Here is a 27,468-nt window from a genome sequence, read left to right as displayed (position 1 = left end):
AAATCTGGACAATTAATAGTCCCAAACGATTTGTAGTTAATGAAAGATAGCTTTCTTAAATCATGGAAAAATGACTTAGTTGGAATTTAAGACATTAGAAAGAAGCTAGTGAGAAAAACCCCAACTCTCAAGGGCAGGCGTAAACTGACCTGCCCGCCGCGATTGCGGAGCGGCCCACAAAATAAGTAGAGCTGCCCAGAGTCCCTGGAGGAGAGACCAGAAACAGGATAAACTGGAGAGTCCTAGAGCTGATTTCCTCCCATTTCCGTAGTCCCCATTTGGCGAGGGCAAGCAATGCACCCAAAGAGCCAAAAGCGGGGAAAACACACAATAGAAGACCCTAAACTGACCAGTGCCGTGGAGCTCGCCAGTCAGGGGGGCCAGATGAGTACGCGAGGTCGCAAATAAGCCCCCTGGTCTGGGGCAAGCACATGCAAGCCCAGGCAGGCGGGGGATCCTGCCGCGCTGGGAGTGCGCTCAAGGAGCCCACGTGAGAGTGCAGAGAGATCCCAAAAAATAACCCAGCCCTGACCGAAGGGGTCACAGAGCTGCTCCAAGCAGGAGTCAGACACAGGCATTAGACTCCTGGAAGGCTCAAACAAACAACCCAAGGCCCTATAGGGTCAACAACTGACATCATCAGAGACAGGCCCAGAAAGAAAAGTAAAGGACAAAAATACTTAACAGACTCTCACAAAAATGGGAAGAAAAACAAGTTCCCCTCAGATGAGTGGAAAAGGGGACTCCCCACAGAGAGAGCTAAATGAAATAGAGGCAAGGGAACTATCAGATACTGAATTCAAAACAATGGTTCTAAGGAAGCTCAATGAGCTCAGCCAGCTCAAAGAGAACTATGAGAAACTGCAGAGAAACTATAAGGATCTTACAGCAAACTATATCAGCCTGGAAAAGGGCATAGAAGCTATCAAGAAGACACAAGAGGATATGAAGAATACCATTTCTGAATTGAAGAACACAGTAGAAGGAATCCAAAGCAGGCTCGATGAAGTCGAGGATTGAATCAGTGAGATGGAGGACAAGGTAGAAAAAAGCTCCCAGAAAGAACAAGAAATGGAAAAACGGCTCAAAAAGAATGAAGAAGCATTTAGGGAAATGCAGGCCAACCTGAAACGCAATAATATCCGTATAATAGGGATACCAGAAGGAAAAAAAGAGGAGCAAGGAATAGAGAACCTCCTCGAAAAAGTAATGATGGAAAATTTCCCTAATTTGAGGAGAGAAAGGCTCTCATGGATCCAGGAGGCACAGAGGACCCCACTCAAGAGGGACCCAAGGAGGTCCACTCCGAGACACATCATCATTAAAATGGCAAATGTCAAAGACAAAGAGAGAATCCTCAAGGCAGCAAGGGAGAAGGAGAAAGTAACATACAAGGGGGGCCCCGATACGCCTAGGAGCTGACTTCTCAACAGAAACACTACAAGCCAGAAGGGAATAGCAACAAATATTCCAAGCCATGAAAAGCAAGGGCCTACAGCCAAGGCTGCTCTACCCAGCTAGGCTCTCCATTAAAATAGAAGGAGAAATACGGAGTTTCCCAGACAAAAGAAAGCTAAAAGAATACATCTCTACCAAACCAGCACTCCAAGATATGCTAAGGGGACTGGTTTAAGCAGATGAAGGAAAAGAATGAGACAGAGAGGAACACAAGTACAAAGAGAAAAGATGAGTAAGTTTCTATCAGTAATATCTCGCAATGTGAATGGACTAAATGCCCCAATCAAAAGACACAGGGTAGCTGAATGGATAAGAAAACATGACCCACACATATGCTGCCTACAAGAGACCCACCTCAGAGCAAAAGACCTACACAGATTGAAAGTAAAGAGATGGAAAATAATATTCCAAGCAAATGGACATGAGAAAAAGGCTGGCGTTGCCATACTTGTATCAGACAAAGTAGATTTCAAAGCAAAGGCCATAAAGAGAGACCCAGAGGGGCACTTTATCATACTTAAAGGAAGAATCTATCAAGAAGACACCAACATTGTAAACTTATATGCTCCCAATATAGGAGCCCCCAAGTTGATAAGGAAATTGTTGGATGACTTCAAAAAAGATATAGACAGCAGCACACTGATAGTAGGGGATTTCAACACCCTACTGTCAAAAATGGACAGATCTTCCAAACAAAACATTAATAAACATATCGTGGCGCTGAATGACACACTGAATCAAAGAGACTTAACTGACATATATAGAACCTTACATCCCAAAGAAGAAAAATACACATTCTTTTCAAATGCTCATGGCAGTTTTTCAAAAATAGACCACGTGATAGGACACAAAGCAAGCCTCAGCAAATTCAGGAAAATTGAAATAATACCAAACTTTTTCTCAGACCACAAGGCCTTGAAACTCGAAATCAACCTCAAAGAGAAACTTCAAAAACTTGCAAACTCATGGAGACTGAACAGTACACTATTAAACAATGAATCGATCAATAATGAGATAAGAGAAGAAATCAAAAAATTTCTGGAAACAAATGAAAATGATCAGACAACAGTCCAAAACCTATGGGACACAGCAAAGGCAGTCCTGAGAGGGAAGTTCATAGCAATACAGGTTTACCTTAAAAAGATAGAAACTACAACTTCAAGAACTGGAGAAACAACAACAAATAAATCCCAGAGCAAGTAGAAGGAAGGAAATAGTCAAGATCAGAGCAGAACTGAATGACATAGAGACAAAAAGAACAATTCAGAGGATCAACCAATCCAGAAGCTGGTTCTTTGAAAAGATAAATAAAATGGACAAGCCTTTAAGCAGACTCATCAAGACAAAAAGGGAGAGGACCCAAATTAATAATATCAGAAATGAAAGAGGAGAAATAACAACTGATACCACAGAAATACAAATGATCATCAGAAACTATTATGAACAATTATATGCCAAGAAATTTGAAAATCTTGATGAAATGGACAAATTTTTAGAAAAGTATAATCTTCCAACACTGAAGGAGGAAGAAACAGAAAGCTTGGACAGACCGATAACAGTTGGGGAAATTGAAGCAGTCATCAAGAAACTCCCAGCACACAAAAGCCCAGGGCCAGACGGTTTCCCAGGAGAATTTTACAAAACATTTAAGGAAGAGCTAACCCCTGTCCTTCTCAGTCTATTCCAAAAAATCCAAGAGGACGGAAGACTCCCAGACTCCTTCTATGAGGCCAGCATCACCCTGATCCTAAAACCAGATAAAGACCCTGCAAAGAAAGAAAACTACAGGCCAATTTCGCTGATGAACATAGATGCTAAAATCCTCAACAAAATATTGGCAAACCGCATCCAGCAATACATTCAAAAGATTATCCACCACGATCAAGTGGGATTCATCCCAGGGATGCAGGGATGGTTCAATATACGCAAATCAGTAAACGTGATACATCACATAAATCAAAGAAAAGACAAAAACCACATGATCATCTCGATAGATGCAGAAAAAGCATTTGACAAGGTACAGCACCCATTTATGATCAAAACACTCAGCAAAATGGGAATAAATGGGGCATTCCTCAACGTAATAAAGGCCATATATGAAAAACCTACAGCTAATATCATACTCAACGGGCAAAAACTGAAAGCTTTCCCACTAAGATCGGGAACACGACAAGGATGTCCACTCTCACCGCTTCTTTTCAACATCGTATTGGAAGTCCTAGCCACAGCGGTCAGACAAGAGAAAGAGATAAAAGACATCCAAATAGGAAAGGAGGAAGTAAAGCTATCATTGTTAGCAGATGACATGATAGTGTACATAGAGAACCCTGTAGACTCTACCAAAAAACTCCTCAACCTAATAAGTGAATTTGGCAAAACAGCAGGATACAAAGTCAACATTCAGAAATCAAAGGGGTTTTTTTACACCAGCAATGCAATAGAAGAAGAAGAAATCAGAAAAAATATACCATTCGATATAGCACGAAAAAAGATAATGTACCTAGGGATAAATTTAACCAAAGACACAAAAGACCTGTATGCAGAAAACTCTACAACATTGAAAAAAGAAATTAAGGAAGACACAAATAAATGGAAGCATATACCGTGCTCATGGATTGGAAGAATTAATATCCTCAAAATGTCCATACTACCCAAAGCAATTTATAGATTCAACGCAATCCCTATTAAGATACCAATGACGTATTTCACAGAAATAGAACAGACATTTGAAAAATTTATATGGAACCATAAACAACCCTGAATAGCCACAGCAATTTTGAGAAAGAAACACAAAGTAGGAGGGATCACAATACCGGACATCAAACTCTACTACAAAGCCACCATACTCAAAACAATCTGGTACTGGCACAAGAACAGACCCATAGACCAGTGGAACAGAATAGAAAGCCCAGAAATAAGCCCAGGTCTCTATGGACATCTAATACTCGACAAAGGGGGCAGAGGCATAAAATGGAGCAGTAATAGCCTCTTCAACAAATGGTGTTGGGAGAGCTGGACGGCCACATGCAAAAAATTGAAATTGGATCATCAGCTGACACCATACACAAAAATAAACTCAAGATGGATAAAAGACTTAAATATAAGTCGCAACACCATCAAAGTCCTAGAGGAGAACATTGGCAGGAAACTCTCAGATATCCCACGCAGCAATTTTTTCACTGATATGTCTCCTAAAGCAAGGGACATAAAGGAAAGAATAAACAAGTGGGACCTCATAAAAATAAGAAGCTTCTGCACGGAGAAAGAAAACATCAGCAAAATGAAAAGGGAGCCAACCGTATGGGAAAATATATTTGCTAATGATACATCAGATAGAGGTTTGATCTCCAAGATATATAAAGAACTCACTCGACTCTACTCCAAGAAGACAAATGATCCAATCAAAAAATGGGCAAAGGACCTGGGCAGATGCTTTTCCAAGGAGGAGATACAGAGGGCCCAGAGGCATTTGAAAGGATGCTCAGCATCACTAGCCATCAGAGAAATGCAGATCAAAACCACCATGAGGTACCACCTCACACCGGTCAGAATGGCCATCATAAACAGATCCACAAACAACAGGTGCTGGCGAGGCTGTGGAGAAAAGGGAACCCTAGTACACTGTTGGTGGGAATGCAGACTGGTGCAGCCACTGTGGAAAGCAGTGTGGAATTTCCTCAGAAAGCTGAAAATGGAACTGCCTTTTGATCCAGCGATTCCCCTGCTGGGACTATACCCTGAGAACACCAAAACGCCAATACAAAAGAACCTATACACCCCAATGTTCATAGCAGCACAATTTACAATAGCCAAGTGTTGGAAGCAACCTAAATGTCCATTAGTAGATGATTGGATCAAAAAGTTATGGTACATATACACAATGGAATACTAAGCAGCAGAAAGAAAAAAAGAAGTACTAAACTTTGCGACAGCATGGATGGAACTGGAGAGCATCATGCTAAGCGAAATAAGCCAGGGGGCGAAAGACAAATACCATATGATCTCACCTATAAGCGGAACCTAACCAACAATGCAAAGATGCAAGGAAAATATGACCAGCAACACTGAAAGGAAAAGAAATCAAAAGAGACAAGAGGGAAGGGGGGGCAGGGAAAGGGAAGGGAAGGGGAAAGTCAAGGAACATATAGCAAGGACTCATGGACAAAACATAGGGGAAGGGCTGGGGGAGGGAAGGTTGGAGGGGGCAGGGGAAGGATGTGGGGGGGAGGCAGAGACAAATGTATTTAAAAAGGAAATAAATTAAAAAAAAAGAAAACACACAAAAAAACATAAAAAAACACACAGTAATGTGAAAATAAATACAGATTTTACTATTAAAAAAAAAAAGAAAGAAAAAAACCCCAACTCTGTTTACAGGACATCCTTGGTACCACCGGTGCCTCTAAATATGATACTACGTAGGCAACTGTCTATCTGCTTATAAACTCCCACTTGGAAAATAATTGTATGGGCCTGTCATGAGCCACTATAAATAAGTTCAGTGCATGATATAGATACCAAAGAAAACCAAGTTAATTTAGTTTCCCTGTTCCTGGAAACAATATTAGAAGTGCTGAAGGGCTGAATAAGACATCTTTGCTTTATAACAAAACAGCAATTTTTAGTAACATAGTAGATGACTTAAAAAAATTTTCTATGAATGTTGCACCCTCTATTTCACAAAAATATGCTGAACTTTATTGATTCTAAGGAATTACTATTGTCACATGTCAATGATGAGGAAATATTCTGAGAAACGCACTTTCAGGTGATTTCATCATTGTGTGAGCATTGCAGGTGTGCGAGCACTTGTAAACATGTGGATTGTAGAGCCTGCTACATGCCTTGTCTGTACAGTACAGCCTGTGGCTCTCAGGTTACAAAACTGTACAACTTGTTGCTGTGAGGATCACCGTAGGTAGTTATAACACAAGGGTAAGTATTTGTGTACCTAAACATATCTAAACATAGAAACGGCACAGTCAAAATCAGTGTAAAAGATAAAATATGGTACACCTGTTAGAGCAGTTGCTATGAATGAAGTTTGCAGGACTAGAAGTCGCTTTAGGTGAGTCAGTGCTTGAGTGGTGAGTATATGTGAAGGCCTAGGACATTTCTGTACACTATTGTAGACTTTACAAACATTGTACACTTTGGCTACAGTAAATTTATAAAACAACACAAGATTGTATCACACATGAGAGAAAATGATGCCATCAAGAGACATGGTTAACCCAAGATGGGTGAGGCTGCTGCCAGTGTAACAGAGCACACTGTTTTACAGCAAACGCTTTTTATAAATGGAAGGAGTATAGTCTAAATAACAATAAATAGTATAGCAAATACATAAACTCATAGCATAGTCATTTATTGTCATTATCAAATATTATGTACTGTACATAATTTTATATGATATACTTTTATACACTGGCAAGGCAGTAGAGTTTGTTTACACCAGGATTACCACATACACATGTGGAATGCATTGGGCTATGACACTACAGTGGCCACATGTCACCAAGTCATAGGAATTTTTCAGCTCCACCATTATGTATGTGATCCATTAGTGACCGAAATATTATTTGGTGCATAACTGTAGAGATAAAAACTTAAAGTAATGAAATTCTGAAGTTTTGTAATGTAATGGTGTAAAACTTATTCTTGAAAATTCCTTTGGTATGTAATTTACACATAGAGAATACTTAAATGGGGAGATATGTAGATAAATAAAAAAAATCACTGGAACCAGGATCCATACCCAAAATCAGAAAATTACCAGAGTTACTAAAGCCTCTACATGTTATTTCCCAAATTACTTGCTCTCTTACCCCAGAGGAGTAATTAACCTCTTGGCTATTATCATGGCATATTGTTTTCATATTTTTGGAACCATGTATAAGTAAATGCTTACAGAATATACTGTCTTATTCAACAACACTCTTGTGCACTCCATCCATGTTGTTGCATGGAGTTGCAGTACAATCATTCTCATTGTAAATTTTATTTTTTACCAACAGATCACCATTTATTTATCTACTTTAAGTTGATAGGCAGTTATTTTCCCTTTTCTACTATCAATAATGCTATTGTTAAACATTCTTTTTTTGGGTTCAAATTAAATGTTTTTATTTTTCTCATAAGTTAAAAACTGTGAACATTCTGTAGTTCAGCCACAACCTTTATTTACAGGTGATTTCTTCACGGGGTCTCAATTCACTTTTAAATAACAGACTCTTGTTTGGGAAGGCATTTAGTTAGTTTTTCATCATTTATTTTGTCTAGATAACATTTCAAGAACAAACCCTATGGGGACAAGAACAGGTATCCAATGGTCACACACCGTTTGAATTAAAATCATCATGAATGCTGCAGTCTCGGTGCCAGCAAACACTGCGACTGTTCTGTACATGTCTTTTGGTGGAGATGTAGTCATTTACTTTGGATATAAAACCAGGAGTTGAAAATGTGCTTGTGCATGTATGTGTATAAAATTCAGATTTAGTAAATACCATCATAATTTTTTCCAAGAAGTACGCCAATCCATACTTTGGCTATCACTCTTATTTAAATGAGTCCAGTTTGATGGTCTTGGGGCTTCGGCAACCATGGAATCATTTCTGTCATCCTTGTCCCTTCCATTTCAGGTCAGATTTGCCTAACGGTGTAATGCAGTCCTTTGTTGTAAATATACTTGCAATTATCTGCTATTTTTAAAAATCTCCCAAAAGATAAAAATAGGTCTATGCATTGATAGGATGACACCAACAGACACACGATGTGGCAGCAGGAGTCCTCAGTGAGTATTGCTTAGCTTAAACCCCTCTTTCAGCAGAGTGGATATGATGTTCAAAAAGGAAAAGTGATTTATTGAAAGCCATAGTTACAGTAAACTGAGAGTAGATACCGAGGCTCAGTACGGCTGTCATTTCTTCTCCAGTTCATTGCATGTTTCTGCAGAGGATTTCAAGCCAGATTAAGTTTGCCATCTCTTTAGATTGAGACATATACTTATAGATACGGTGAGAATTATTAATTGTGATTTAACCAATTTTGCTAACCAACTTTTCACCATTATAGAGCTAATTGCTTATATTATTATACATAGACCCTGATTACCATCCCTAGTTGCCCTTATGTTTGGTGGTACCAATGCCTGAGCAAAAAGGAGCTGTGATGAAAGAATTGACCTATGACACTGACTCATTGCACACAGTTACTGAAGGAGGCTATGCTCTTATTTTGTGCACTTAAAACTAATGTAATATTATGTGCCAATTATATCTCAATAAAAAGTTTAAAGTATATCTTCTTTATTACATATACATGTGAATGGTGGCCAGTGAACCTAGTTTTACACAACATAAAAAGATTTAACTTTATAGATAGAAATATAGTGTTTTTAACAAAATACATTAAGTTGGGCATAGACTGGAACAGTGATTGAGAGGTTCTGATACGTGATATGGTCTATGAATAACAAGTAAATTATTTGAGATTATGAAAGAAAATATTGAAGATATTATAAAATATTTTTATTTTGTCTTAAAACTATGTTCAATAAGTAATGCAAGATAAATAGCCAGCTGAGGATTCCATGTTTATAATGTATAGTTTCATTCTTAGAATGTTTGAAGTACATACATTATGCACACTTTATGCATGAAAAGGAGATAAGGATAGATAGATAGATAGATAGACAGACAGACAGACAGACAGGTTTATGGAAGGGGATGTAACGAAAATCTTTATGTAATCTATTACTTCATCCTCCAGGAAGTAGATGAGAGAGCCTCTAGGTTTCTTATATAAAGGCAATCTAACCAATAAATGAATACTCTGAGAACCTTAAATTGTATCAGGTTTTTTATGATTGTATTAATAGCTAATCAATAATAGTGCAAAAATCATGTACAATTACCTTATTAAAATAAGTTTTAGCATTACTTAACACCAGACCACTAAGCAATGACCATTATTAAAATTGTATACAGAGTATGGTTTCAGTTAATTTCACAGATTCACAGAAAACAAACTGAAGTCATTGTAAATGAAATACTAACAAAAATACTATTTTATTCTTTCCTTTTTGACCAGTTGAATATAGTTTTTTTTAATAGCTCTATTTCAATTTAATCTGTATCAATTGGACATTTTAGATTTTTTAAAAAACATGATTAGTATAATGTTATGAACATGTAAAGGTAGATAAAGTCCTCTTTGCTTGTGCCTATTAGAGAAGGTCAAGGTCCTATAGCCCCAAGTGCCATTCATGCAGTTTCTGTACAGTTGTCAAGGGCATGTATCTGTTCCCCAGAGTGAGGGCAAGAGGGGAAATTCACAGTCGGATGTGAGGACTATGATGTGCTGCATAAATCTAGGGCTGCTGATCCTGCCGATCGCTGGGGGAGAAATGGTCCTTGTCCCTAGTACTTACTCAGCCTGGGTCAAAGAGGAAGTACAGGTGGATTTTATGTAACTGAACATACTAGAATAAGATAGAACAAAGGAAGTTTTCTTATCTTTTTCATTAACAAAGATTCTTTTTTATATCAGTCCTATAGGGGACACACCTACATTCATTCAATAAATGTTTTTGAATGGCATTCTGAAAATGAGCAATGTAAATAACAAAGTAGAAATATGGTGAACAAGATGGAAAAGAGCCTTATATTTAAGGAACTTTGAGTTAGGGTATGAAAATTTTAAATTATACTTAATAGTTTATTTACTTCTAAATGCTTTGATGAAAAATTTATAGGATGATCATAGGACATAGGAAAAAAACAAAAGAAAAGCTAACTTAAACAATAAGACTCCCATCTGGCTGAGCAGGTTTATTATAACCATTGTTTAAAAAAAATGGACCTTTAACATGGAGGGCTATGGGACTGTGCCCATATCCCCCTGGGATAAACACCCATGAACAGAGTAAAGTAGTATATAAAGACCCGCTTTGCAAAACTATAGAGTAGACTTATAACTCCCTTTTCTTAGTTTGAAGAGACTAAGATTCATAATGAAAGATATAATCAATTTAGGCACAAAAGTAGGTAAAGGAGTATTCAGAATTGTTTTTGTGAGACTACAGAAAACTGTGTCAAAGTCCAAAACCTTTAGCTCTCAACTCACCCAGAACATAATTTAGGCCAACTGCTTTTTCAGGGCGCCTTTCACATCCTTATTCCTTAAGCTGTAGATCAGTGGGTTTAACATGGGGACAACAACTGTGTAGAAAACAGAGGCCACTTTGTCTGTGTCCATGGAGTACCTTGAGTTGGGTCGGAAATACATGAACAGGAGTGTCCCATAAAATATAGCCACAGCGGTTAAGTGGGAGGCACAGGTAGAGAAGGCTTTGCGTCTGCCCTCGGCTGATTGCATTCGCAGGATGGTAGTAATGATGTAGCTGTAGGAGAGGAGGACAGTGATGACACTGGACCCCACAACACAGCTACAGGAAATGGTCAACGCTATTTCACTGATGGTTGTGTCTGAGGTGGAGAGGGCTAGTAAAGGTGGGATGTCACAGAAAAAGTGATTGATGACATTGGAATTGCAGAATAATAATGGAAAAGTGCAAGAGGTGAAGATTGCCATATCTGTGAAACCTGCCATGTAGGCAGTGGCCACGAGCTGGATGCACACTCTCCTTGACATGGTCACTGAATACAGAAGTGGATTACAAATGGCTACGTAGCGGTCATATGCCATGACAGACAGCATGACACATTCCACAGCTGCAAAGGCACCAAAGAAAAACATCTGAACCACACATAGATTATATGGAATCCTCTTTTGCTCAGATAAGAAATCAGCCAGCATCTTGGGAGAGACCGTGGAGGAGTAGCAGATATCACAGAAAGACAGATTGCTCAAGAAGTAATACATGGGTGTGTGGAGTCGGGGGTCCACGTTGATCAGCAGGATCATCCCTAGATTGGCGATCACCGTGATGCCATAAACCAGCAGGAAGAGCGCGAAGAGCCCCTGCTGCACTTCCTGTCTGCCAGAGAGTCCTAAGAGTATGAAGTCCGCAAACACAGTGCAGTTCTCAACGGCCATCACTCAGGCCTGGAGATCCCTGCTTGAGGAGGAAGAAAATGCAAGTGGAGGGAAAGTCATCTTACTGTCTTAGCAGTTAAAGTACTGGTTCTTTCTTTTTGTCAGTAATTGGAGAAAGAAGTAAACAGTGCTAGGACTCCATGTGGAAACCTGACTCCTTGGAAATACCTGCTATATAATGTAAATCAATAAATGATAATGATAATATCTCTTACATTTACATAGCATTATACTGAATTTGTGGCACACTTTTACATCAAATCCTGATATTTCCATAGCAAATGATTTAGTATTTAAGATAATTTTTGTTACTCCTTTCTTTTAGATTAAGAAATTGATGTTTTTACAGTTGAGGCAATAGTTCTTAAATTAATTGGTTCAGTCACCCACATCTTCTGATAGGATTGTTGTGGTTTTCCAATATTGCGGAGATTGTGTTATATCTGTAATTGAGAAACATAGCTAGGTGATAGGTATGAATAATGAATATATTGTCTTATTTTCCCTTTATTTTTACAGTTGTGGAGTCGGCAGAGACATGGTGGGTATCTGGACTCCCCTACATCCCTATTAACCCCTCAGGTGCTTTCCAGTCTCAGTAAACAAGGGTAGAGAGAGTCTGTGACCCAGGGCCCGCTGGCGCAGGAGGTGGTGGCTGCCGGAGAGGAGGCTGGCAGGGTCCTGAGCGCGACACAGGCTGGAATGTCCTGGGCTCCCCACGCTCCCTCTGGCAGCTGTTGTTGTTCAGCAGAGCTTCTGAGGAATGTTTGGGACCTGACTGTAGGCGTGCTGGTAGCTAGGGTGACAGAAAGAGAGGGTGATGTATTTCCATGTGAGTCTGTGTCCTCTAATCAACTGGCATCCACACGATGTATCACCAACAGAACAGATATGTCAGACACACGATAAAAGTCCTCATCTGTCCACAGACCAGTAACTTCAGAGAGAAATCATGTTTTCCCCATTTCTCCACAATTAAATATTGCTTATTGTTTTCTTTTTCTGCATGGTTGTTTAATTACAGGTGTCTCCATTTCCCTCCCCCATTACTGTCCCTTGCTCTACCCACCTTCCACATTCATACTTCCTCTGTGTTGTCTCTGTCCATGGGTCCTTTATACATGTTTCTTGACTTGTCCCTTATCCTTCTTTCCCCCGTTATTCCCTACTTTCCTCCCCCATCCCCTCTGGTCACTGTCAGTTTGTTATTTATTTCCATGTCACTGGTTATATTTTGCTCGCTTATTTGTTTTGATGATTATGATCCACCTATAGGTGAGATCATATGGTATTTCTCTTTCACTACCTGGCTTATTTCATTTAGCATAATGCTTTCTAGTTCCATCAATGCTGTTTAGTAGGGTACGAGTTCCTTCTTTCTTTCTGCTGTGTAGTATTCTGTTGCATTAATGTACCACAGTTTTTTGACCCACTCAATTACCAAAGGGCACTTAGGCTCTTTCCAGCACTTGGCTATTGTAAATAATGGTTCTATGGACATTTGGGTGCATGGTTTCTTTTGAACTGGTATTTCAGGATTCTTGGGAATAATCCTGGTAGTGAAATTGCTGGGTCAAAAGACAGTTCCATTTTCAGTTTTCTGAGGAAATTGCTTATTGTTTCTTTGACCCCTATTTTCCTTGAGTAGCTATGAAATATGCCTGTCTTTGCTTTATAAGAATTGGTCTTTAAGAGTCCAATTGAATTTTATGTCCCAGTGTTTTAACTTAACCAATCAATATGCTATGTATGCCATATATGACCCCTTCTCTTCTGTGAGGATATAATGACCTAGAAGTTGAAGGTAGAAGAACAGAAAAAGAAAATCAGAGTAATGACCTAGTGATCCATGTGTAGTTCTCCAAGCCCTTGGCATAAACTGATTTCAATATCTGTCCCTGTAGACACAGCTAAAAAAAGAAAAGAAAGTGCTTTTCTTAAACAATAAGGGAAATATGTCTTTAAAAAATCTAGAAAGTACAGGTAAGTGATTAAACATAACAAATCTTACTACCTCCACAATCCATTATTGCAGGTCATTGCATTTTCTGCCTTTATGTATATGTCTTTAAATTTAGATGGATAAAAGTAATTAATCTAACAGTTTCTATAGTATTTCACACTTCTTAAAGAGTTATCGCATACTTTCAGTCCAATAAAGGTAAATATTAGCGAAATCTAAGGCAGAAAGGAAAGCAGCAGGCCCCGGTACCTGTCCCAGAGCGCTGGCGCCTGCATCCCATCCAGTCTGCCTGCGGAGGCTCCGCGCTGTCTCCGGACTCAGCTGGGTTATAGCGCCAACTTCGTGTCTGGTCACTGGGCGCTGCACACGCTGTGGCAGGAAAAAGTGACAGATGTAATGATATGTTTTGTCACGTGTTATTGTCTACAGACAGGGTGAATGGGAAAGAAATACAGACTTAAAAGCATGTTAGGTGTTTTAAAGTCCTCCGAAGTGATTTTCCACGAGGTAAACACAAGGAAGTGCTGTACCTGTGGGACCGAAGAGCTTTAGGACCATTGTCTTGTCTCTCTGGTGTATTTGTGGAGGAGGCAGAGTCACCCTGGGCCCCTTCCTCTGATTCCTCCCCATACTCGTTTGCCCCTCAGGTGCCCCCTGCCTCCAGGGATGTCAGTTTGACCCACAGATACATAAGCAGAATATTAATATTGTATTATTGAAGCATCCCTATTTCTCTCCTTGTGTTCCCCAGCCATGAGCAGGGGGCACACTCTGCTGGACATGGGGAACGTATAGAGGAAGGGGTTGCTAATGGCCTTGTGCCCATTAAGAGCCATTATTGCCAGCTATGCACACTCAGACTCTGCCTAGGAGCAGAAGATCAAGAATTGCACTAAGTGGTCATAGATGGGAATTGACTTCTTGGCAATGAAACCTACCAGCATCCTGGGTCCAGTTGCTGTGGTGAGCAGAGATCACTGAGAGAGCAGTGACTGAGAAATGAATACAATGGCAGGTGTACCCAGAACCAGACCAAAATAAAAAGAAGTATTACTAGCATCTCAGAAAATATACCCACACCTATCACAAATTGTTGTCCAATGTGATAGATGAGTTTGTACCTTTTTGTAGTATATAGTTGTCAAATCATATAATTTTTTACACATCTATGTCTGGCTTGTTCACTCTATATTATATGTGTAAAATTTCTGTATGCTGTTGCATTTGAAAGTAGTTTGCTCATCTTCATATTGTGTAGTATTCCAATGGACAGATTCATCATGAAGTAAATTACTGAATCTGGACCACAAGTCAACAAACTATAGCATGTCAAGTATTGTTGAAGCTTGAACACACCATTTATTTATATATTGTTGATGGCTGCTTTCATGAAACAAAGGAAAATCTCAGTGGTTATGAAAACATTTTATGGCCCACCAATCTTAAAAATGTACACTACTTAACACTTTAAGGAAAAGTTTGTCAACTCCTGACCCAAAGTGTTGAAAAGAATTGACTTGTTTTTAGTTTATACTATTGTACATAATTCAATGGTGAATAATTTGTACATGCCTTTGAGTGAAGGTATTCATTCATTTCTCTTGGGTATAATTCTAAGAATGTTATTGGGGTCACTTGCTATATATATAGTTAACTTCTCTGAAGTGCTTGAAATGGCTTAGGCGGTCTTCTCAGCATTCTGTCAGTTAATCATGTAGCAATCGATGATGCAGGTAATATATTTTCCCCAGTTCACAGCTAAGTTAACTGAGGCTTAGAACAACTAAGTGAGTTGTTGAATGTGCCACTCAATAGCTGGGTACAGACCTGGTATATGAGTCAAGGGAATCTGGCTTCTTCCCTCATCCAGTAATCTACCCTTGTCAATGGATAATCAGTACATGATCACACACAGAAACACACACATGCTTTTCTGAGGTATTTACTTTATCCTTTAAGACAACCAGCTGCAATCCAGTGTAGCATTAACTTCAAGCAGCAACATTAAACCTTGTAAATGTTTTCTTATATGTTGGAGTTATAAACTGCAATTGAATGTGGGACAAACAAATGTTTAGTAAAATTCTTTGAGAGAAGTTGTATGTGTGTTTGAGGGTGCTGGGGTTTCCAGTTAGGGTTTGTAATTAGGGAATTAGATGACTCTTGGAAGGTCATATGTCACACAGAATCTACCTGCAGCCCTGTGGCTTTCTTAGAAGTGTAGTCTCCATAGTTGTTTGTCAAACTATAGATCAGCAGGTTCATCACGAGGACGGTCGTGGTGTGGAATGGAGATAAATTTGCAAATAATGGGAGAAGAATCCCTTCATGGGTGGCCACAGAAGTCAGGTGAGAGGCCCATGTAGAGAAGGTTTCCTTCTCCCCGGGAGAAGCATACTGTTAGCCTGAGGAAAGGGTGAAAGAGTAGGAGATGAAGATGTGATGAAACAGGCAGTTTCCATCAGCTGCCCTTTGTGGGGAGAAGCCACTCATTAATTGATGTGCCTGTGCTCGGTACCTTAAACAGGGGAGGGGAGCACAGGAAAAAATGACTAATAACATTTTTTCCCAGTACTTCAGAGTAAATGCAAAGGGTGTGTGAACCAAGGAGCTGTGGTTGCCTCCAATGAATGCAAGACACCAGCTTTCTAAAGCAACAGTATTTGAAAATGATCAGCATGCCCAAGTGGCATAGTTTGGGGTTCTGTTCTTGTTTAATTGTTTAACATCGAATTCTTGTGGTCCCAAATTTTGTATTTTGCGTATGTATGTATATATGTACTTTAAATCTATCACTCCAATCTCCATAGGAATAGATATGTCTTTCTACATTCTCGCAATCCTTAGCATACAAGTTACATGAGTAATGACTCAGTAAATGTGTATTTTTAATTTTTTCTGTTGTTGGCTGGTTCATATTCAACAAAGTGTAGGAAAAAACAGCCACAGAAAGCTGATTCTGCTAATGTATTTCATATGCATGAGGATGACTTTTTTATTGGATTTTTTTCATTACCATTTATCACCCTTATACCCTCATCTACTTCCAACCCTGTGAAGACAATCTTTGATAAAAAATGTGTTTTTGTATCATGCTTTCAAAGATACAATGTATTCTACTATACTGTTGCTCATAATATGGTTCAGATGGAAACTGAGCAGAGATGAGTGAATAGATAAATGTGAGGAATTTTCAGAGATTCCTTTTATGCTCTTACTTTAATTTAATTTAATGCTCTTTACTTAGAGCATAATTGATCTGTTGGTCTTTACAGATCCATTAGCTTAGTGTCCACAACAACCATTTTTGTACTTTCTGAATAGTGATGAAATATGTATTGCCAACCCTCATACCCTGAAATTTGTTGTTTTAGTAACATCTAATTAAGAGCTAAAATGTTATCTAATATTTCATTTTAGTGTATATTTGCCTGCTTTGTCATTCTGTGTCACTAATACCATGCAGGTACTTTGGGTAATAGACACAACATGCTCAGTCCTTGGGCGAGGAATGCTCGCAGTCTCACGTATGAGATTGTGATATAATAACAGAATGATCTTAGTGCAATACTTGAAGGAGAGAGTTGTCTGTGATTTAAAAATGGGACATTTAAGCAGAGCTGAGAAGGGTGTTGTTTCACTCATTATGTTTGAGGTACATACAGTAAGCACACTTCATACATTAAAGGGATGTGTGTGTGTGTGTGTTTGTGTGTGTGTGTGTGAAGGAAATGAACCTGCATGAAAAGTCTTGTGTAATATATTGCTCTGTCCTCCAGGAAGAAGAAGAGAGAGCCTCCAGTTTTAATTTTTTTATTTTTACTTATTTATTTTTTACAGAATGGCAACTTTAAAGTTAAATGAATACTCTGAGAACCAGAAGTTTTAAAGGTTTTTTTAAAAAATAATAATGGTATTAATAGTTATTCAATAATAGTGCAAAAAAAAAAAAAAAGAACCCAACACACACACATCAGGTACAATTATCTTAAGCTATAAAAATAGATTTTAGCATTACTTACGGTCAAATCATGAGCAATGACCACTATTAAAATTGTATTTCCAATACAGTTTCAGTTTATTTCACAGCTTCATAGAGAACCAATTTAAGGCACTAAAGCTGGAATACCTATGTAAATACTACTTTGTTTTTTCTCTATTGAACATAAATTTTTGGTAATACTTCTTCCTTTCAGCTTAATGGTACCAGTTGGCCAATTCAGTTTTTTTATCAAAGTTAGTTAGTATAATGCTATGAACCTGTTGTAAGAGAGATAAAGTACACACAATCGCACACTTTATATACTAAAGGGATAGTGGCTGTTAGAGAAGGTCAAGGTCCTAACGCCTCAAGAACCATTCACGCAGTTTCTGTACAGTTGTCAAGGGCCTGGATCTGTTCCCCAGAGTGAGGGCAAGAGGGGGAATTCACAGTCTGATGTGAAGACTATGATGAGCTGAATAAATCTAGGGCTGCTGATCCTGCCGATCGCTGGGGGAGAAATGGTCCTTGTCCCTAGTATTTACTCAGCCTGGGTCAAAGAGGAAGTACAGGTGGATTTTGTGTAAAAGGAACATATTAGAAAAAAATAAAATAAAGAAAGTTCTTTTCATTTTCATTCACAAAAGCTGCTTTTTACATTTGTCTTGCAGTGGACATACCTACATTCATTCGATAAATGTTTTTGAATGGCATCCTGAAAATGAGCAAAGTAAACAGCAAGGTAGAAATAATGGTGAAGAAGATGGAAAAAAGTCTTGCGTTTATGAGACCTTGAGCTAAGGCAAGAGAATTTTAACTTTTTAGTATTAATTTATTTACTACTTATTACTTCTAAGTGTTACGATAGAAAGTGTATAGGATGGTACTAGCACATAGGAAAAAGACAACAAAAGCTAACTTAAACCTCTAAAACTTCTGACTGAGAAAGTTTATTAAAATCCTTGTTTAACAAAATGAAGCTGTAAGCATGCACGGAGATGGTACTGTGCCCATATCTCTCTGGGATATATACCCATGAATAGAGCAGAGCAGCACACAAAGATCCTCTTTGCAAAACTATAGAGTAAACCTATTACTTTCCTTCCATAGTTAGAAGAGATAAAAATTCATTATGACTATTCTCTACATTCAACTTAGGTCCAAAGGTAGGTAAGGAAATATCTAGAATTGTATTGGTGAGACTACAGAAAACTGTGACTGCCAACATCTCTAAATAAAAACTTTGGGATTGAACACGCTTTCACCGAGAGAATAATCTGGTGCCAACTGCTTTACTCAGGGCGCCTTTCACATCCTTATTCCTTAAGCTGTAGATCAGTGGGTTTAACATGGGGATGACAACTGTGTAGAAAACAGAGGCCACTTTGTCTGTGTCCATGGAATAACTTGAGTTGGGTCGGAAATACATGAACACAAGTGTCCCATAAAATATAGCCACAGCGGTTAGGTGGGAGGCACAGGTAGAGAAGGCTTTGCGTCTGCCCTCGGTCGATTTCATTCTCAGGATGGTAGTAATGATGTAGCTGTAGGAGAGGAGGACAGTAATGACACTGGATCCCACCATACAGCTACAGGAAACAGTCAACGCTATTTCACTGATGGTTGTGTCTGAGGTGGAGAGGGCTAGTAACGGTGGGAAGTCACAGAAAAAATGATTGATGACATTGGAATTGCAGAATGACAATCGAATTGTGCAATAGGTAAAGATGGTGATATCTGTAAAACCTGCCATGTAGGCAGTGGCCACGAGTTGGATGCATGCTCTCCTGGACATGGTCACTGAATACAGAAGTGGATTACAAATGGCTACGTAGCGGTCATACGCCATGACAGACAGCATGACACATTCCACAGCTGCAAAGGCACCAAAGAAAAACATCTGAACCACACATAGATTATATGGAATCCTCTTTTGCTCAGATAAGAAATCAGCCAGCATCTTGGGAGAGACCGTGGAGGAGTAGCAGACATCACAGAAAGACAGATTGCTCAGGAAGTAATACATGGGCGTGTGGAGTCGGGGGTCCACGTTGATCAGCAGGATCATCCCTAGATTGGCGATCACCGTGATGCCATAAACCAGCAGGAAGAGCGCGAAGAGCCCCTGCTGCACATCCTGTCTGCCAGAGAGTCCTAAGAGTATGAAGTCCGCAAACACAGTGCAGTTCTCAAGGGTCATCACTCAAGCCTGGAGATCCCTTGTTGTAGAGGAAGAAAATGCAAGTGGAGGGAAAATCATCTTACTGTCTTAGCAGTTAAACTGCTGGTTCTTTCTATTTATCAGTAATTAGAAAAAGATAAACAATGCATATCCTCTTTAAGTAAACTGACTCTCTGTAATATTCCAATTTAATATTAATTGGTGATAAGATAGTGACATAGGCTACATTTGCATCATACTATATAGAGTATATAGTACATTTTGATCCTAATGAAATAATTTTATTTCCATACCAACCGATGCCGTATTTTTCCAGGTTATAGATTAAGAAATTGATGTCCTCATTGTCAAGCAAGTTGTCTCACAATTATTTGGTTCAGATAACCCACATCTTATTACAAGTTTGTTTCTGCTCTTGATGTAGTATGTGTTGTTATATTCTGTAATAAAGAAGCATAGTGATGTGAAAAATGCAGGTAATGAATATATATCATTGCTTTTCCCTCATTATCGTATCTTGTAGAGGAGGCAGATCTATGGCTTTTTTCTTGATGTAACATGTCCCCACTTCCCCATTATCCCCTCATCCTATCCAGCTTTAATAAACAAAGGTTAAAGATAGTTTGTGACCCAGGGAAGGTTCTCCAGAGAATAAGTTGGAGGGGTCTCCACGAATGATACATTAGAGAGCACAAACTGGAATATGCCAGGCCTAACCATGTTCCCCCTGACAGCATTATCAGGGAGCTATTTTGGACCTGTAGTAGACATCCTGGTACCACAGGTGACAGAGGCAAGCATGTATTACTGTGTGTGACCTTCCATTTTATTCTGCTAGAATCCACTTAATCCATTCATCAGTAGATCAAATGGGCAAGATATGAGGTACATGTCTTCATGTGTCCACAGTCTCATAACCTGAGAGATTTGGGTCTGAATTATGCCCCAGCCCAATCTCCTAGAAACTGTAATATTGCTTTACTGTTTTTTAAAATTTTCTCCATTTCCCCCTGCCCAACCCCTGCCTTACCTATCTTCACCTCCCACCGTCTATCTTACCCCCTTTGGCTTTGTCCATGGGTCCCCTATACATGTTCCTTGATGACCCTTCCCCTATTTTTCCCTATTATCCCTGTCCCCTTTGGTTACTTTCAATTTGCTCTTTATTTCAATGTCTCTGGTTATATTTTCCTTGCTTGTTTGTTTTGTTGATTAGGTTTGACTTACAGGCCAGATCATGTGGTATTTGTCTTTCACTGCCTGGCTTTATTGTTTTTTTTTAAATCCTCTTTCTCTTGAGTATCTCTGAAATCTGCTTTCTTTTGGTTAAAAAGAGTTGGTCCTTGGGAGGCCAATTAAATTCTATGTTCTACTGTTATATTTTGCACAAAGTATATCATATATAATATAATACTTGATCTCCTCTTTTCTGTGGAAATTTAAGGAAAATGGAGTTGAATGTAGAACAAAGAATTACATCTGAATAATGATGTAGTGATCTATATGTAGGTCTCCAAAACACCTGGTCTGAACTCACCTAATTATTTGTGCTTGTAGAGACATTTAAAAAAAGCTTTCATTTCAAAATGAAAATATTTATAAAATATGTAAAATTACACATGAGACTAAAAACAAAAAAAATGTTTAGCCACATTTGTAATCGATATTTATATTTTATTGTCTTCCTTACCATTTGTGAACGTCTTTAAAATAATGAGAGTGGTAAAAGTAACTAAAAGTTTGTATAATATTTCACACCCCCCATTGGCTTCACAACATGCTTTCAGTCAAATAAAGATAAAATAAAGAAATCTAAAATAGAAACTAGAAAACCACGAGAAACAGCTGTACCTGTCGCAGAGCACCAACTTCTCTGTTGTCCGGAGCCTGTGTGCGGAGTGTTCAGCCCTGTCTCTCAGTGGCCTGCTTATTATGTTACCGGGGCTGTGCCTGGGCCTGGGTGCTGGTCTCTCAGGAATAGGTGACGGGTGTAATAAGACGTGTCATCATCTGTTACTCCCTACAGGCCAGGCGGTTGAGAAAGGAACACGGACCTTTTTAAAATGTTACTTCTCTCCCTGTCCCCCTTATTGCCTAAAATTGTACTTAGCAGAGTAAAATGACCACATTGAGGGTTCTTTACTCTCAGCCCACCAAGCCTTATACAGACATTTTGTTTTAATTCCATAATTTACAAAACAAATAACCACTCAGGTTACACACAAAGACTCACATAAACAAACGCTCTCATATTAAACAGGTTAACAAAATAAAGAGCTTTGTAAATACAGAAAAAACTGACTATAATTATTGTGCTTAGGGAAAACTAAATTTTGTCTGTTATGGGATTTTTAATATTTAAACTAAAATTAATCAGAATAAATATAACCTATATCTAAATAATTATTATGAATAATGCCAATACAACCTTTTCTGCATTAATTTGTTCATTCTTTCTTTCTTAATGGCCTGTAGGTTTATAGAATTTTCATACCATAGAATTTTAATGAGTTAATTTATATATACATAATTTTCCAGAGCTAAGTTTTTCTTAAAAATAAATTGTAAGAAATGACCTTTAAAAGCATGTAAATTTGACTGTAAATAAAGTCAATTTTGGCTTTTTTTATCTGAGTGATATGTTTTATATTATATAATAATAACCACATATTATCATATATTTTATGATACATACATCCTGAGTTGTTTCCAATAAACTTATTATATGATACAGAAATTGAAACTTAGAGGTAATAACTAACCTAGAGTCTTTTAGACATTTTCATGAAATTCATAAAAGTTGCTCAAAATAGGTGTTCTTTGAATGTTTGGTAAAATTCACCTGTGAAGCTATATGGTCCAAGACTTTTTTGGGAGGGAGTTTTTTGATTACTGCTTCAATTTCCCCAGTTGAAATCTGTCTATTCAGATTCTCTGATTCTTCCAAATTCAGTTTTGGAAGATTGCATGTTTCTAGGAAATTTATCTATTTCATTCTGATTGTCTAATTTGTTGCCATGTAGTTTGTAATATTTTCTTACAATCCTTTGTATTTCTTTGGTATGGAGAAGAGGGAACCCTTGTGCACTCTTGGTGGGAATGCAGACTAGTGCAGCCAGGGTGGAAGCAGTATGGAATTTTAACCCAAAAAATTAAAAAAGGAACTGCTTTATGACCTAGCAAATTTACTGGGAATTTATCCAAAAACACCCGAGGCACTAATTCAAAAGAATTTATGCACCTTTATGTTCATTGTAGCATTGTTTATACAATTGCTAAGATTTGGAAGCACCCAGATGCCCATCAGGTGATGAATGTATAGAAAAAGCAGTGGTGCGTTTATACAATGGAATTCTACTTGGCCATAAAAAGAAGGTAATGTCACCGTTTGCAAGAACATGGATGACTGTGGAGAGCATTATACCTAGTGAATAAGCCAGTCAGAGAAAGACAAGTACCATATGGTTTCACTCATGTGTGGAATCTAATAAAGAAAATGAACTAACAAGCAAAACAGTGACTAACTCACAGAGAACAGCCTGACAACTTGGAGTGGGGGCTGTATAGGGGCATGGAGGGATTGAGCAAAAATAAAAAGGAAATAAAAAACTCATGGGGACCAAAGTGTGGTGATTGCCTAGGGGAGGAAGAATGGAGGGAGGCAGAGGATGGTATATGTATGATAAATGGTGAGGGACTGAGACTTGACTTTGGGTGGTGAAAACACAACACAAGATGATGTGTTGTAGAGAACTGTGAACTTGAACTCTGTATAATTTTGTATAACCAGTGTCACCCCAATAAATGCAATAAAAATAAATAAATAAATAAATAAATAATACAAATAAAAAATTTGCTCAAAGTGGATTCCTGAATACAGTGTCATGAAACAAATTTGACTTAATAGATAACAGTTAAATACTGTCATAGAATGTTATTGTGTATTTACATTAAAGTGACATTTGAAAATGCCCAAAATTAATGACCCTAGACTCCTAGATTCCTGAGAAGACTGAAGCCTTCCAAGTCCCACATCTAAATCAAGGCAATATCTCAGCACTGACTAAGGGTGGAAGACAGCAAATAGGGTGGGTTCCACACTGGGAGGTTATCTGTTTTATTTCTGTTAGCTGGGCAATTGATTATAATTAAGGTTGGTGGGAAGAAGAACAATATGGAAAGCAGCTGCTTTGCACAGTTTCTGGAACAACAGGAAATAAAGAATTAGTGTCCCTTGATGAGTGTAACTGGCATCTTTGGGAAATATTCTTTATACTGTCCATTTATTGAGCAATATTTTATCATATGAGTGAATCATTGTTGTACATTTACAAAACTTAGGTTATTATGTATTCTTTAAACACCCATAGTTGATTCATCTTCCAAAAAAATGGAGGAAAATCGTGTGTCTTAGTTCCAGATTTTGAGTCTTAATGCAGTTAATTTAATTGCACAAAACCTATCCATGCAAAATTTGTGGATATAAGGCAGGTAGAATTTGTGCCTTCCAATACTCTAGGAAGCCTCATGTTTCTTCTGAAACCTTACCTGGATTAAACATAGGTTTGGTGTTGTTCATGCTTACTTGTTTTTCTTGTGTGTTGTTATGGAGTTTTTCTGCTTTCTATAGAAATAGAATACTCTTTAGGCAAAATTCAACAAAATGAATATATTTTTAATTTTTGGAGAAGTGTTTTAAGTGGCCAGTTTTAATTCATTTCATGATGTGTTGCACTTTGTATGATGGTTCCAATACTAAAACACCCAATGTACTCCTGTGGGACATAGTGTTAAGGCAAATCTCAAACTAACTTAGTAGTTTTCCACCAGGTAAATGCAAGAAAGTGCTACATCTGTGGGACCTACGAGTTTTACTAGCATTCTCTGCTTCTTCAGGGTGTCTTTGGTGGAGGAGGAAGTCGTCCTTGGTCACCTTTTTCTGATTCCCTTCCATATTTACCTTTTCCTCAGGTTCTCTCCATCTCCAGACTTACCAGTTTCCTCAGGTTGCACTCCCTTTAGATGGGATCTAAACTTTAAAGTGAAAAACATGGGAGCCCCTCCAGACGTGTAGTCTAACTCCCACTCCCCATTACATTCGGAACATGGGTAACAATGTATTGCTGAAAATTGGGTAATCTGAATTCCTTCCCAAAGGAAGTTGTATGTAATAGGGATTTTTTTAAAGCAAAGGCAGTGGGGGAAGACTTAAGGTAGAATTTAAGATGTCACAGATAAAAATGTGAAAAAGAGTCTGTATATACAAGATCTTTCTGTTAATCACTTGTGCTGCTAAATATGATACCATGTAGGCAACTGTCTGTGTATAAACTCTTTCCTTCAGAATATATTTATGGCCCTGAGACTGGCCATCTTGACTAAGTTCAGTGCTTGGTAATGACACTAAGGGACACCAGGATTACTAGTCTCCTTGTTTATGGGAACAATATCAGAACTGCTCATGGTTTGAATAAGACATATTTGCTTTAAAAATATACAGTAATCGTTTATAACCAAAAGAAATATATTTTCACAGGAATAGTTTATAAAAGGTGCTCCAATATTTTACAAGAATATACTTAACTTTATTGTAGACAAGGCAGCAAGGGAAATAAATATTTTACAATAATAAATTTCTGCAGTTTCTTAGAATCTAATGGTGCATTCATAGATTTGCTTTTTGGAAAACCTATTGATATGTAATGTACATGAGATACTTAAGTGATAAGTATATAGGTAAATAAATTTAAAAATACAGCATGGATGGAACTGGAGAGTATTATGCTAAGCGAAATAAGCCAGGGGGCGAAAGACAAATACCATATGATCTCACCTCTAAGTGGAACCTAACCAACAATACAAAGATGCAAGGAAAATAAGACCAGCAACAGTGAAAGGAAAAGAAATCAACAAAGACAAGAGGGAAGGGGGGGGGCGGGGAAAAGGAAGGGAAGGGGAAAGTCAAGGAACATATAGCAAGGACTCATGGACAAAACAAAAGGGGAAGAGCTGAGGGAGGGAACGAGGGAGGGGGCAAGGGAAAGTGGTGGGGGGTAGGCAGAGACAAATGTATTTGAAAAAATAAATTAAAATAAAATTTAAAAAAATACCCTTGTAACCAGGACCAGACCAACAAACAGAACACTACCAGAATCACCAAAGCCTTCTATTGGAGATATCTTTATTTTAAAAATAAAGATTTCATTTATTTATTTTTTAGAGAGAGGGGAAAGGAGGGAGAAAAAGAGGGAAAGAAACATCAATGTGAGAGAGGAACATCATTTGGTTACCTCTCGTATGCACCTTGACTGGGGACTGAACCTGCAACCCAAGCATGTGCCCTGCTTGGGAATCAAACTGGTGACCTTTCACTTTGTGGGACAACACCCAGCCAAGTCACATTGGTCATGGCATGAAGATATCCCCTTAAGTCACTACTCTCTTCACCCAAAGAAGTAATTACATTCTTGGTTATTATCACGGTAGATTAGTTTTATGCTGCTTTGAACCATACACCAGCAGACACCTAAAGCATGTGCTGCTTAAGTCAATTATACATTTGTGCACATTGTTGCATTCAGTTGCAAAACACTGATTTCTATTGTTGTATAGCATTCTTTTATACAACTATATTCTCATTTATTTACCTACTTTAATGTGCATGTAGACAATTGAGTTGTTTTCTCTTTTGTTATCACCAATAATTTTAGTGTATACACATTTCTAATACCTTTTGGTACACATATACACTTATTTATCTTGTATATAAAATCAGGAGTTGAAAATGTGTATGGGCATGTGTATAAAATTTAGGTTTAGTAAATGTCATTATACAGTTTTCTATCAAGTCTGTCAATCCAGCCTGCCAATAACACACTATCCTTGTGTGAGTCCCTTGTTGAACATCCTCACCAATAAAACTTAATACTGCCTGTCCTTTAATTGTAGCCATTACTTTGAGTATTTTATAGCCATGACAATTAATAAAGTTGAATATTCACTTTTATAAAGTGTATCTTAGATGAAGAATGTGGAATTGAATGCCTGTTAAGTAGTGTTAAGTAGGACTGGTAAGTTTAAAGAAAGTACATGAAATGTGTCCAGAAATAGTCCACCTATTGTTAATATAAGGAGAATGGTTTGTGCCACATCAATATAACCTGGCAGCCAAGGAGAGTGGACTGGAATGCACATGAGTGAACAATGATCACTTCCCTGAACTAGTCTATTGAGGCAATAGATGTGATTGAGTGAGCATGTGTGCAGTGTGGCCATTGCATTAAAAATGACTGATCAAGTAGAGCAACGAAGATGCATCAAATTTTGCATTAAGCTTGAATATTCTTCTGTTAGAAATGTTGGGATGATTCAGAAGGCTGCAGTGATGGGCAACTGGTGATTGGCAGCTTCATCACCACAGCGTGTCCCCTTGTGCATATCTCGTGTGGAGTTTTTTTGACTAAACATCCAATAACCCAGGTGACTCAGCCCCCCTACAGCCCAGATTTGATTCCCTGTGACTTCTGGCTTTTCCCAAAACTAAAATAATCTTTGAAAGGGAAGAGGTTTCAGACTATCTGTGAGATTTATGAAAATACAATGGGGAAGGTGATGGCAATTGGGAGAATTGTGTGAGGTCTATGGTGCCTACTTTGAAGGGGACTGAGGAAAACCTTCTGACAGTGAAAATGTATGTTGGGTTATAGTCTAGATCGCAGTTCCTTTTACTGCAATGCAAGGTAGCTTTCCTAAAAGGGGTTTGTCTTTGAATATCAGTGGTGAGCTAGCACTCTGGCCAAAGTAGGGTTTCAATAGAGAAGA

The 27,468-nt window shown here is 38.2% G+C and overlaps 2 protein-coding genes and 1 pseudogene across 2 annotated transcripts; all 3 read right to left on the bottom strand.

Moving 5' to 3' along the window:
* Nucleotides 1-7,637: 7,637 nt before the first annotated feature.
* On the bottom strand, nucleotides 7,638-7,819 carry LOC129081480 (NADH dehydrogenase [ubiquinone] 1 beta subcomplex subunit 1-like; annotated as a pseudogene).
* A 2,780-nt stretch (nucleotides 7,820-10,599) lies between these two features.
* LOC129081479 (olfactory receptor 1020-like) lies at nucleotides 10,600-11,520 on the bottom strand. The gene has a single exon (XM_054587145.1). It carries the CDS (start codon nucleotides 11,518-11,520, stop codon nucleotides 10,600-10,602), a length of 921 nt encoding a protein of 306 aa, XP_054443120.1.
* A 7,206-nt stretch (nucleotides 11,521-18,726) lies between these two features.
* On the bottom strand, nucleotides 18,727-19,665 carry LOC129081478 (olfactory receptor 1020-like). The gene has a single exon (XM_054587144.1). It carries the CDS (start codon nucleotides 19,663-19,665, stop codon nucleotides 18,727-18,729), a length of 939 nt encoding a protein of 312 aa, XP_054443119.1.
* Nucleotides 19,666-27,468: the final 7,803 nt, after the last annotated feature.

The sequence above is a fragment of the Pteronotus mesoamericanus genome, unplaced genomic scaffold, assembly GCF_021234165.1.
Source record: "Pteronotus mesoamericanus isolate MK-2021 breed Mesoamerican mustached bat unplaced genomic scaffold, CSHL_Meso_final scaffold_1066, whole genome shotgun sequence".
NCBI lineage: Eukaryota > Metazoa > Chordata > Mammalia > Chiroptera > Mormoopidae > Pteronotus > Pteronotus mesoamericanus.
The sequence above is the reverse complement of the archived record's forward strand: the minus strand, read 5'-3'. Positions and strand labels throughout refer to the sequence as shown.